Below are 14,666 nucleotides of genomic sequence, written 5' to 3'. Positions count from 1 at the left end.
GTATGGGGGGATAGAAGACACAGCATGTACCTCCCTGCCCACTATGGAGGTCAGCAGTAGGGGGATAGAAGACACAGCATGTACCTCCCTGCCCACTATGGGAGGTCAGGAGTATGGGGGATAGAAGACACAGCATGTACCTCCCTGCCCACTATGGAGTCAGGAGTATGGAGGGATAGAAGACACAGCATGTACCTCCCTGCCCACTATGGAGGTCAGGAGTATGGGGGATAGAAGACACAGCATGTATCTCCCTGCCCACTATGGAGGTCAGGAGTATGGGGGGATAGAAGACACAGCATGTACCTCCCTGCCCACTATGGAGTCAGGAGTATGGGGATAGAAGACACAGCATTACTCCTGCCACATGGGGTCAGGATATGGGGGATAGAAGACACAGCATGTACCTCCCTGCCCACTATGGGAGGTCAGGAGTATGGGGGGATAGAAGACACAGCATGTACCTCCCTGCCCACTATGGGAGGTCAGGAACCCCAGCCAGACAAAACAGCTTTGTTTTGTTTTGAAAATCTTGGCCAGACACCTTTAAAACCAAATATCAGTTGATTAAAATGACCCTCGAGCCATCACAAAGTCTCACATCTGCAAAGATCTTCAGTTTGTGAGATACTTTGAAAGGTTTAGGGATTTTTTTTCTTCAATCAATCAATTATATCTAAAATAAGAATTTTCTGGCCAATTTTTTTTTTTTTTGGAAAGTGTTTTATCAGGGTTTGGCAGTAACCACAAGTATTCAGACGCATGTATAATACTGCCATATGTTTTGTTTTTGTTTTTAAGGGTTTTACAACGCTTGCAACACATTTAGGTTATATCAGCGCCAGTAAAAAGGAAGAAAATGGGATAGTAAAAAGTTCGAGAATTACAATTAAAGCACCCAAGAAAAAGGAAGACAAAGGGGATCTGGGAACAAATAGGGATCAGATGTAGATTCCAAGAGCATACCATCAATGTACTTAGTCTGAGATCTTTTTTTTTTTTTGTTTGTTGCTTTAGGTCTCTTCCAACACAATTGAGGTTATATGAGAGACCACTGAAACAAAAAAACAAGCAATCTAACAAAAATAGTACAAATGTAAATCAAAATCATAACCTAAAGATATCATAAGCTAAATTATAAATAACCAAGAACAAACAGGCAGAAGATTTACAGAAAAAAAAATATCCCCTGTCAAAAATACAATTACAAACCAAAGAAGCAGGATAGGATAGTAAAGAGAAGAAGAAACGACATCACTATCGGATCGTACACCCATGCGAACATCATAGGTATATGATTCAAGGGTGATGCTCCCATCCAACCACCCACTAGTCTGAGATCACCTATAAGTCTCACCCAGACACAAGCATAAGATCCAACAAAGAGGAATACACTCAAATGCTTACATTTCTTTACACATTGAAAATAACAAAAATAATAATATATAACAGAGAGATGATTTACAAGGAAAAAAATATCATCTCCCAAAACACTAACTATACATTTGACTGTTTCCTTCCCTCCCCGAGCCAGGATTCGGGCCAGGGCCAGGACAAAACCAAGCAATCTCATACCATGACAAAGACAGAAAGCATGTTGTGTTGGAAAACAGATGTAAGGGGATAGAAGACACGGTATGTACCTCCCTGCCCACTGTAGAGGTAGGGAATCCCACCCAGTTTATCAGGGTTTGGCAGTTCTCACAAGTATTCAGACACATGTATAATACTGCCATAGTCTGGAAAAAAAATATCTAATTAAAATTTAGACCAGAAAACTCATTTTTCACAAATTGATCAATTAAAATGACCCTCGACTCCCTCCCCCCCCCCCCCCCCCCCCCGATCATTTTAATATTTGAAATCTCTTTTGGATCATGCAATGGTACCAAAATTCAGAAGGTGAACAACACAAGTAGTAGGTAAATAACACATGTACATATTTACAGGTTTGGTGAGTAAACACATAAAAAAATAAAATAAATTATGGGTTTAATTTATCATTCTTGCAATGAAAAATATTTTATCATTACTACAATAATTTTGATTATCTAAATAGTAAATGAATACATACAAGTAAGTAAGAGAGAATGTAAATAAAAAGGCATATTAAATCATTTATATTTTTTCTACTTTTCTTAAAAATACATGAGAATAAATAAATCCCCAGCAGCCTCTAACGGTAAAAATGTCTTGGGGCAAAAATATAATCAATCCATGCATCATAAAACACAGGTACGTGTATGGATAATCCTTGAAGAAATAAATGTGTAAAATCTGATAAAGTAACCGACAAAGCCAGCAACGACGTGAATCATCCGTGTTGTCAAATGGAGAAGAAGATCTGGGTAAGAATCTTGACCAAGGAAAAAAAATAAATAAATAAATAAAAATCCCTTTATTCATCCCCAAGGGGAAATTTGTCTTGAGGGTCTATTCCAAGGGAAGACTGGAATAACCCAGGCATCAGTCGCAGAGCAGCGCCCCAAAGTGAGCTAGGGCGAGGTGACTTGCTCAAGGCCACACAACGCAGTGGCGGGTGATCGAACTCGGTACCTTTTGGGTAGGACACAAAGACCGTACCACGATGCCCCTTAATTCATTCATTCTTTACAATAGAACATTTCAATCCAACTCAAAGATCGTGTTTTAGACTTTAAAATTCAGTTTTCTTCCTCCTGTTTTGTTTGTTTTTAAGGGTTTTTAAGCGCTTGCAATACATTTAGGCCAAATCAGCGACAGTAAAAAGGAAAAAATGGAATAGTCAAAGTATTCTAAATTTACAATCAAAGCACCTGGGAAAAAGTAAGACAAAGGGGAATTGGTTCAAATAAGGAACAAATGTAGATTCCGAGGGCATACCATCAATGTACTTAGTTTGAGACCACCTTAAAGTCTCATCCAGACACCAGGATTCCACTGAGAGGAACACACTCAAATGTTTACAGAATACAAACTAACAATACATTACAGAGAGATGATTTACAAGGAAAAAAATATCATCTCCCAAAACCATAACTATACATTTGACTGTTTCCCTCCCAGTCAAGGACTCCAGTCAGGGCTGGGACAAAACTAAGTTAAGATGAATAAACAAAAACATTGATGGGCAGAATAAAATCTGAAATTGAATGGAAGTTCAATTTAATAAACGAAAACAGATAAAATGGACGTTTCGGGTGGTTTCCCCTTTATCAACAAAACAGGATGAATGAGATAATGTGGTAGAGGCATTGTTAAGATAAATAAACAATCAATGTTTTTGTTTATCTTAACAATGCCTCTACCACAATGATTAAATCAACCCTTTTTGTACATCTTCGGGAAATAACAAAGCTTAATTTCACTTCTAAATATTTTTCACAGCTAGTCAAGTTGAAAAAGTATGAAATTTGAGAAAAGTTGCTGGAAGCTTCCCCATACACCTGACCATAACTTCATGAAAAATCACCCGATTTACTTCAAATAAAGATTAAAATGCTCTGGGGAGCATAATCATTCAAAAAATGAGAAAAAAAAATGCAAATCCAAAATTTTCACTTTCCGACTGATTATCTCATGCACTGACACATATATCATTATAAATATATGATTTTCAAGGTAAAAAAATAAACTGGGGAAAACAGTGTTATACAAATCATTCACCTTCTCTCAAACCAGGACATGCTATGGCTACTGGGAAGTCCAGAAGAATTGCTACTGCTGTAACCACGGCGACTAGCACTACTTCCTCCACCACCCCCATTATGATCATCATCATATTCTCCACCACTCCCTTCACCATAACCACCAGCACCACCACCCCCACCACCCCTTCCATATCCCCCAACACTATAATCAACAACGTCACCGGCTAGTGACGAACCCACTACCCCGACACCATAACCGACTGGACTGGCAGCCATGACATCTTCCCTCACGCGCCTCCCGTAGTCGATGAGCTGTCCCTGGCTACTGTACACACCACTGCTGATGTCCCTCTGTCCGTAAAGGCTGGCTAAATCTCCCCGTTGACTAAAATCATACGGCAACTGCTGGCGGGAATATCCCCCAGCCGCAGCAGCGAGGAATTCCACTCTACGACTATAATCGTAAGGATTAATCTGTCTCTCACTGGTGCCTACACTACCAGCGTATCGAATATCTTCAGACGGACGATCGTAGATCATCTCACTTCTTCGACCGTAATCAATGATATCTCTCCGACTGTACCCGCCGTCAGCCTCTCTGCGAACATAATTTTCCATTTCTCTACGTACAGATTCTTCGATACCTCTCTCATAACTTCCAACAGCTCTGGAACCCGTAATACTAACACCACCACTAGAACCAATCCCACTACTACTACTACCACTTCGGTAACTGTCAAAAATTTCTCTCTGAGTAAACCCGTCCACTTCTCTCCTCATGTAGTTTTCAAGCTCCCTTCGTCCACGACTCAAATCACTTTCTCTCTGATGGTAACCATGGCTACTAGAACTACTACTTTGAACATTTTTACGACTACTGCCACTACTAGAACTCCTACCCCCTTCAACACCCAAACTACGACCTCCTACAACGCTCGCACCACTAAAACTACTACTAGCTGCAGTATGGCCTTCAGCTCCATCACCGCCACCATTTATACCAGACCCACCAAAATAACTAGCCACTCCGTGAGCACCACTGCCATCACTACCATTATTTACAACATCAACGCTAAAATCTCTACTACCACTAACGGGCACCACCCGGCTATCGGCCTCCCTCTCACTCCTCTGGTTGTGACTATGCCCATAATTCAAGACCCTGTGCCTGTCGTGTTTGTTGACATCTCTCTCGTGAGTTTTACCTATATATTCCTCCAACTCTCTCACTCTCCTACTATGACCACCAGCAACATCACCGTCATCATAATTGACAACACCCCTGACAACATCTCCCCTCTCACCATTACCAACATCATTATCCTCAAAACCAACAACTCCACCCCTCTCACCACTACGACCACTACCACCACCACCACCACTAGCAACCGCAGCATCACCATCTTCGTATACACCTCTCATTCCCACTGACGCAGACTCATCCTCCTCATCATCAGCAAAACTTCCTCCGACACCCCCATCATCCTCATTGTCACCCACATCTTCATCTTCTTCCTCTTCATCATCTTCCTCATCATCAGCATTATTACAATCTTTCTCCTTTTCATTGACAATTGCTGCCACAACATCCCCAACCCCGTCTTCCAGATCCCCTACCCCATCCCTATTGTTTACAATCACTCCCACAGCCCTCATATCGTCCCCACCCCGATCTCCGTTCGATCCGTAACCCAGTTCATCCAGACCAGGATTGGCTGGCTTGAGGATGTCAGCACACTCAAACGGATATGCCTTGTGCACCCTTTCGTGGTGTTTCCGCACCAAGAACCTTCTAGAAAATACTTTGCTGCAAATTCGACACTGGTAAGGTCGATACTGCTCATGTCGTGCCAGAACGTGACGTTTCAACGACCCTTTCTCTGTGAATGCCATGCCACATTCTGTACATTGGAACTCTCTCTTGTCAAGGTGAATATTCTGGAAGGATATCGGAAAAACAAAAAAAAAAAGATTAAGGATAACACCATAAATAATACAAATACAACTTAGTGGTCTAGAGACAATGGAGAGATAGATAAAGGGAGTCTGAATTGGAACAACTGGGTGTCTGAATTGGAACAACTGGGTGTTTGAATTAGAACTGGGTGTCTGAATTGGAACAACAATGTGTCTGAATAGGAACAACTGGGTGTCTGAATTGGAACAACTGGGTGTTTGAATTAGAACAACTGGGTGTTTGAATTGGAACAACTGGGTGTCTGAATTGGGACAACTGGGTGTCTGAATTAGAACAACTGGGTGTCTGAATTAGGACAACTGGGTATTTGAATTGGAACAACTGGGTGTCTGAATTGGAACAACTAGGTATCTGAATTGGAACAACTGGGTGTCTGAATTGGAACAACTGGGTGTTTGAATTAGAACTGGGTGTCTGAATTGGAACAACAATGTGTCTGAATTGGAACAACTGGGTGTTTGAATTAGAACAATTGGGTGTTTGAATTAGAACAACTGGGTGTCTGAATTGGAACAACTGGGTGTCTGAGGTGTCTGAATTGGGACAACTGGGTGTCTGAATTACAACAACTGGGTGTCTGAATTGGAACAACTGGGTATCTGAATTGGGACAACTGGGTGTCTGAATTGGAACGAGTGGTACTTGGTGACAACCGTTTTCAATATCTATTTTAATAAATAAATCAAAAAAAGAGAATAAGATGTACTTAGTTTTTGGTTTCAATCAAAATGAGAAAAATCCTTTTCAATTGTAAGAATTTATACTGCAAATGTTTTTGCTTTATATTGTAAAATAAAAAAAAGACAAATGCAAATTTTTAGAGCACTTAAATCAACATAAATGTATTGAACATCTTGCTCTCACAGGAAAGATATAAGGTAAAAAGAGTAAAAGTAGACCAAGAAAAACATATTTGAATAGTTCAAACAGCTGGGAGACAAAGAGAAGAGAAGAGTAATTATATTAGTTTTCTGAGGCTATCTGATCAGAGAGATGAATGGCGTACCATGATCACCGATGTCTGGCACAGACTTGGTACTTGAAGAAGAGAAGAATTGTTACTTTGAATGTAGGATCCTCGAACTCATTAAAAAGCTAATGGAGAAATGGAGCTTTAAAATTGAGCTTTTATATAGCACAATATCCACTAAACGCGCTCAAAGCACTTTACAAGGGGTCCTGGCCAACAGCAACACTTAACATGTAGGACAAGACATGACGCCTGTAGGCAACATTACAATTTTTCGGACAGAGACAGCGCTGTTAAAGGCCAAGTACTCATTTTACACCTGAGTAGGGTGAGAAAATGTGAGTAAAGAACCTTTTCCAAGGACTGAACTATGCACCGGGAGAGGCCCGAACCCAGGACCTTCCGATTCGAAAGCAAGTGTCATACCACAAGACCACATAACCGCACATAAATCTTTTTTTAAACCCTGTGGAAAAGAAAATTACTCCTACCATATGCCTGTTCAAATTCTCCCTGCGTCGGAATTCTTTGTTGCAAATTTTGCACTTGAGGTCATCCTTCAATCTGTGGATGCGTTCCTCATGACGCATCAGCTGATGTCTCTTGACAAACAGACGGCCACAGTAGCTACAGGCAAATGTCTCTTGTTCTTTGTGGATTTTCTAGAGACAGAGATAATAGTCATGATGATATCAATAATAATAATAATAATAATAATAATAATAATAATAATAATAATAATAATAATAATAATAATAATAATAATAATAATAATAATAATAATAATATAATAATAATAATAATAATAATAATAATAATAATAATAATAATAATAATAATAATAGTAATAATAATAATAATAATAACCATAATAATAATCATAATAATAATAATTTTTCTCATTCAGATTTCCTTTGCACGTTATAAAATTTGAAGAATTTTTTTTGTTACAGTTAAAAGTACTTAATGCTGTGTTGTACAGAATGGAAAATGACGTTCAAGCACTAGTTACGATCAAACCAATGAAAATACAAGGACATTTTTTAATCAAGGATGGTATTAAACTTTCTAACAAGGTTGTGACACGTCCAATGCGAATCGCAGACCACTGACTATAATAAGCCTAATCACACACACTTTTTCCACAACCTTGTAAACCCTGAATTAACACAAAACCTTGGATAATGACAAGATTTACCCAATCCCGACAACAATGTCGAGATTCAGGGGCCTGCACTGTACCTGAAAGACGCAGACGGTCCCAAATCTGGTCTTATTGACTTAAAATTCAATTTTATTTATCAGCTACAAAAGACACAAAATAATAGACAACAAGTGCGATGTCAAAAAACTGGTTCCAATCTCATTGGAAGTGTAAATACACACCTTGTGTAAAGATCTGGTTTCAGAGTGATGGCAGGCATCTTATTTTCTAGTCTAAATATAGAATACTGGTCGTCAATGAAGACCATCTATCCTCACTCTTTTATGTCCTGTAATTCTTATAATCTGCCTGTACATCCTGTTACTAAAATAGTTATGTCACCTTATGCTTCAATATGTAACCTATACATTATTAGTCCTCCAGAAGGGCTGGTTACATACACACACACTTCCAATGATTTTGGAACCAGAAAAGTAGAAGGTGTCACGTTTTTTCTTCCCTTTTGACAGAAGTGAAGAGATGGGGAGAGGAAGGCACAAATGTGACCCCTCGCCTCAAAATGGTATTAAGTCGGGATGGTTAAGATGTTGAAAATTGAATTTATAGCCAGACTTGTGTCGAGTTTGTATGTTTTATTGAGGAAAATGGATACCATATTTTAGGGTGCTTATGACGACAATTTATATTTTTAACCAGTTTAACATTTAAATCGGCTTTTAAGCATATGGTTCTTTCCGACATAATACCGTTTGGGGACGATGGGTCACAAATAAAAGTTTATGTCATTCATTGGTATCCTGCAATGTTCTATGGACTAGAGACAGCAGCTACAACAAAGAAACAAGATAAAGACATTGAGGTGGCAGAAATGAGGACGTTGAGATGGTCACTTGGCTGGACAAGGAAAGATAAAGTGAGAAATGAACGAATTCAAAGTTTGACTGAAGTGAAAAATGTATCAATAAAGATGAGAGAAGATAGATTGACATGGTTCGGATATGTAAAGAGACAAGAGAGGGAGTATATGGGAAGGAAAGTATTGGACTTACAAATAAATAGCGGGAAAGAGGAATAAAGGGACGCCCAAAGACTAGATGGTGGGGTAAGGTAAAAGATAATATGAAAGAACTGGGCCTGGAAGAAGATGATGCGCTGAACAGAGATGCATAGAGATGTGGCATTCATGATGGCAACCCTGCAAAATGCAGGATAAGCTGAAAGAAGAAGAAGAAGAAGAGTGGTATCCTGCCACCAATTTACCTCGTGCACAAACAAGTGTCTCCTTTCCTCAAATAATTTGCCACATGTGCTACATTTCCAAGTACGTTCTCCGTGTTCAGCCTTGCAGTGATCGTCCAGAGCACTCTCTTCCTGAAAGGTGAGCCCGCAGTGGTAGCACGGGAACCCCCCATCCTTGTCAGCGTGTCGCTTGGCGTGTTTCTGTAGACTGCTGCGCTGGGTGAAAGTCTTTCCACACTGTGCACACTGAAAGGGCTTCTCTCCTGGTTTGAAGAGGCATAAAATTTTTTTTTAAAACATGGAATATACAATCTGACAAATTGATGATTCCTCTGTGACCTCTTGTTGCTATGCCTGTCCAGTTATTGACATGGTTGCCTTTTTAACTATTATCTAATAGTATGAGCCTTCAGTTCTTCAATCAACATACAGTGCATACACTTTTGAAAATTATGTCAGTTATCTTATATTTCATTAAAACTAATCTAATAAACATTTGTTTTATTTTTGACTTGAAAATTTAAAATAAGGTATATTTTGGCCATGAAACCAAACACTGACCGTAAACCGAAGACCTATAACCACCTTAAAAGCTTGCCTATCATCTGGAGTAAAAAGCCCTCAGATCCTGAGTATCACTCACAATTTTAACACAGATGATTGAAAAAAATGCATTGTGTCTTCAGGTTTTGCAATGCAATTCATTTATCGGTGTGTCAAAATATTGTGAGAAATACTCACTAACTGGGCCTGACCTATTTGTGTGTTTGACGTATACTAAGGGTATCTCAGGAAATAAATAGGAGAGGGGACGAAACGAGGTAAATGGAAGGAAACATTCTGATTGGTTAAAGCTTAGTAACGGGCGACCCATTCAATTATACGAAAGCCACAGTGCCAGAAAAAGCAGAAAGGAAAGTATAAGAATTTTAAAAATTTTTTAAAAACATCACTACAAAATCAGCCTGCCTCACGATTTTTTGGGATGGTTTTTTCCTGTATGTTTGTTTTTGTTTGTTTTTAAGAGTTTTACGGCGCATGCAACACATTAAGGTCATATCAGCGCCAGTAAAAAGGAAGAAATTGGGAAAGTAAAAAGTACTAGAATCCAAGAAAAATGAAGACAAAAGGGGAATTGGTTCAAATAGGAAACAGATGTAGATTCCAAGAGCACACTAACAAAGTACTTAGTTTGAGATCACCTAAAAGTCTCATCCAGACACAAGTGCAGGTCCCCACTAAGAGGAATACACTCAAATGTTTACAAATCATATATAATATGTATACAAAACATAATACGGTGCATTACAGAGAGATCTTTGAAAATGTTCAAAATAAAATTCTACATATTAGTTTTTCTTTAATCATTCAGTTATTGTCCTAATTGGAGTAGAAAATATAAAAGAAACATTTTTGTTAATATCATGAACAGAATAAAAATGTTCACGGTTGTTCAAAAGAAATTATATTATTTACAGGGAAAAAACACATTTCTTAAGGGGACCCTGTAGCCAATGCAATTTAAAAATAATATATAAAAATTTATATATATATATATATATATATATATATATATATATATATATATATATATATATATATATATATATATATATTGTCACAGTAAAGGTTGTTCACAATTATCTTATTAAATTTTATTTTATTAAGAACTGAATTCATCTCACTCCAGTTATATTTCGGTAGGCTTAGATAAACTTTACCTTCTAATATTAGATCGTCTTTCCTTTTATAGCCTTCCTCGAATTAATTTCTAATTAGTGAATACTTTTCGTTCTACATTCTGTCACGTAGCCACTTATTATAAAAGCTGATAGGTCTAACACTCTACACTCACTTTCTCTCCACAATCTATGCCGGACGGCCAGTCGCTCTATTCCTTCTATATACTGTAAGATTTTTATCTTTTGGGACTTTGTAGATATTATATCTACACCATTAAGACGCCGGAGCCTTTAACTTTGATTGTATAATCTTCAAGGATCAAACCTGAGCCCGCTGTCAAAGGATTACATATTAAACCATTACCAATTGCCTGGAAGTGGAATTTTACGAGTCCAATCCTGTTATCAGAGGAATAGATCATCCAAGCCCATCAACTGCCTGGAAACGTAAACTTATGAACCTGACATATTATCATAAGTTACGTAAAATATTCATATCTCTATTTGTAACTGCCACGATCACTGTTTATCTCTTTTAATTAAATTTCATCATTATTTTTATTTCATTGTAAACAAATCGTTAATTGTTTTTCATTTATAGTAACTAGTAAATTCTGGGGCCTCATTCTACATATATCTTTATGCATAGTCGAGTAGCTCTTTACTCACTTGAGACCATGACATATATATATATATATATATATATATATATATATATATATATATATATATATATATATATATATATATATATATATATATATATATATATATATATATGTCACTGATCTTAACTTCTTTACGCGAATTTATAATACTGAATATACAAATCAATGTACACATTTTATTACTGTCACATGACACATACTCATACCACCTAGTTATTTGCTTACTTATTATCATGTCTGTTCAACACATCTGTACAAAAAAAATTACCTTTGGATGAATAAAGTATTATTACTATTACTACTTATTATTATTATTATTATTATCATTATTATTATTATTATTATTAATTATTATTATTATTATTATTATTATTATTATTATTATTATTATTATTATTATTATTATTATTATTATTATTATTTATTTTATTATTATTATATTATTTATTATTATTATTATTATTATTATTATTATTATTATTATTATTATTATTATTATTATTATTATTATTATTATTATTATTATTATTATTAATATTATTATTATTATGAATCCTGGGACGTGCAAGGGACATTTCCATATATATATAAACAGTCCAATTTTCCTTATTTTCTTAACTCACTCAACCCTAACACCGACTATATCGGTAGTTTACCCAGGTTACTTTTACCCCATGCCTATTTATTACATTTTTCTGAGACAAAATTATAGGCGTAGTATCAAAGCTAATGTTTTCAGTTTTTACATGTTAATGATAGTTGAATAAAAATATATATGTGCCTGTTCATTTTTAATTCATTTTTTCTAAGTTTGAAAAGTAGCATAAACTTTTTCTCAGATGGCCCCCGTGTACATTCATCATTTGTTTACCCGTGTGGGTCCTGGAATGTCTGTTCAGGTCGCTATTTTTAGGAAACTTGCTGCCACAGACTCCACATACGTAAGGCTTGTAGCCCGTGTGGGTCCTGGTGTGGACGACCAGCTTGTGGTGGGTGTGGAAAGCCTCAGGACAATAGATGCACTGGTAAGCCTTCTCATTTGGATGGTCCTTGTTGTAGTGAGCGGCACGTGACCCTGAGCTTGTGAAGATTTTGTCACAAAGTGAACAAGGATATTCCTCTGAAATAAAAAATAAAAATATTTTTTTTAATTTTCGTTTTGATAAATAAAAGCATGATGGGAATGCAAACACAGATATTTGTTAAGGCTCTGATTAAGGACTGATTGTTTTGAGGTAGTTAAATTAATTAATTTATTTATTTATTTATATATTTACTATTATTATTATTATTATTATTATTATTATTATTATATTATTATTATTATTATTATTATTATTATTATTATTATTATTATTATTATCATTATATTATTATTATTATTATTATTATTATTATTATTTTTTATTATTATTATTATTATTATTATTATTATTATTATTATTATTATTATACTATTATTATTATTATTATTATTATTATTATTATTATTATTATTATTATTATTATTATTATTATTATTATTATTATTCTGTATCTGTATCTGTATGGTTGGCGCTGAAGAAACCAATGGTCTGGTTGTATTTCAGCAGCGTCCTCATTGGGCGCGGGCCCATGTCTGTCGGGCCTTGAAATCGTTTAGGTGTGGTGCCATGATGACCAGTTCATCCAGGCCATTCCACTCCGAGATAGTTCTAATGAAGAAAGAATTTCTGTAGTTTTGCGTTCTTGTCTGTGGGATTTTGAAGCAGTTCGAATTGTTTGTGGCGTATCTCTCAATGGGGTTTTCAGTTATGTGGTTGGAAAAGTGAATTCTCGGATTTTTCTTTTGTTTGGTCGTGGCGTGAAAAAGGAGTCTGCCTTTATTGAAGGTATTTGATCTGTTATAATCTTGAACATGAATGACAGACGGGTTTCTTTTCTTCTTTGTTGGAGGCTGATGAGGTTTCTTTCTTCTAACATTTTTGTCATGCATCCTGGGGTTATTATTATTATTATAATTATTATCATCATCATCATCATCATCATCATCATCATCATCATCATCATCATCATCATCATCATCATCATCATCATCATCATCATCATCATCATTATTATTATTATTATTATTATTATTATTATTATTATTATTATTATTATTAGTTATCATAATAGTGTCTGACATTGCTCTGTTCAACTTATCAATAGAAAAATAAAATGCAAAAATAGGTCATAAAAAAGGATTTGTACATAATTTATAAATGCACAAGGAAGAGAGAAAAAAAAAAGAAAAAGAGAAGTCATAACTGCTTCTGTTCTTCGCTTTATAATGAAAAAATTAAGGAAGAAAAAGATAGGATAGGACAAGATAAGATTAAATATACTTTATCGATCCTGATAGCCGTGCGGTATGTGGTCTTGTGGTATGACACTCGCTTTCGGATCGGAAGGTCCTGGGTTCAAGCCTCGCTCGGCGCATAGTTGAATCCTTGGAGAAGGCTCTTTACTCACATTCTCTCATGGTACTCATGTGGAAAATGAGTACCTGGCCGTTAACAGCGTTGTCTCTGTCTGAAAAAATGTAATATCGCCTAACAAGCATCATGTCTTGTTCTATAGGTTTCCTGTTGCTGTTGGTCAGGGACCCCTTGTAAAGCACTTTGAGCACGTTTAGTGGATATTGCGCTGTATGAAAGCTCTTTTTTTTTTTTTTTATAATGGAAATTATTGTACGTCACACATCACATCATACACTAATTGATAAAAAATATAAGATAAAATAATGAATAATGAGGATGAGGAAGAATAGAAGGAGGAGGAGGAAGAAGAAGAAGAAGAAGAAAAAGAAGAAGAAGAAGAAGAAGAAGAAGAAGAAGAAGAAGAAGAAGAAGAAGAAGAAGAAGAAGAAGAAGAAGAAGAAGAAGAAGAAGAAGAAGAAGAAGAAGAAGAAGAAGAAGAAGAAGAAGAAGAAGAAGAAGAAGAAGAAGAAGAAGAAGAAGAAGAAGAAGAAGGAGGAGGAGGAAGAGGATTATAATTTACCTTGCTTTGAACGTTTTGATGATGATGACTTGGTGGGAGAGTTAGTCTCGTGCTCAATAAAATTTTCATCCACACCACCATCGTCTTCATCGTCGTCGTAGTCATCAGGGCTGTCCCTGTGGTCACATCCACCACTGACCCCACAGTCCAGGCAAATGGACACCCTCATGCGCCTCTCTATGCTGTCAATGCCAGGAATATCTAGGTGGCTCTCCTGGTATAAGCATAAAACAGATATTTTAAAAATCTATACACTATACTTGGTGTCAATGTCAGGAATATCTAGGTGGCTCTCCTGGTATAAGCATAAAACA

The 14,666-nt window shown here is 36.3% G+C and overlaps 1 protein-coding gene across 5 annotated transcripts in view; it reads right to left on the bottom strand.

The window, feature by feature from the left end:
- Positions 1-265: 265 nt before the first annotated feature.
- LOC144959610 (uncharacterized) overlaps positions 266-14,666 on the bottom strand; it is a 30,871-nt gene continuing 16,470 nt past the window's right edge. For 4 of the 5 annotated variants that reach the window (XM_078892242.1, XM_078892241.1, XM_078892240.1 and 1 more), the window contains 5 exons: positions 14,353-14,566; positions 12,203-12,451; positions 9,003-9,244; positions 7,069-7,239; positions 382-5,567 (listed from right to left, as the gene is read on the bottom strand). In XM_078892242.1, coding sequence (XP_078748368.1) covers positions 3,642-5,567; positions 7,069-7,239; positions 9,003-9,244; positions 12,203-12,451; positions 14,353-14,566 — 2,802 coding nt within the window. In that variant the 3' untranslated portion in view covers positions 382-3,641. Of the gene's footprint in view, positions 307-381; positions 5,568-7,068; positions 7,240-9,002; positions 9,245-12,202; positions 12,452-14,352; positions 14,567-14,666 lie in introns of those variants that run through there. The other variant, XR_013642636.1, reaches the window with a different exon arrangement.

Source organism: Berghia stephanieae, chromosome 14 (assembly GCF_034508935.2).
Source record: "Berghia stephanieae isolate SIO BIC M18660-M18661 chromosome 14, UCSD_Bste_1.3, whole genome shotgun sequence".
Taxonomy (NCBI): domain Eukaryota; kingdom Metazoa; phylum Mollusca; class Gastropoda; order Nudibranchia; family Aeolidiidae; genus Berghia; species Berghia stephanieae.
This window is presented reverse-complemented; position numbering and strand designations above follow the sequence as displayed.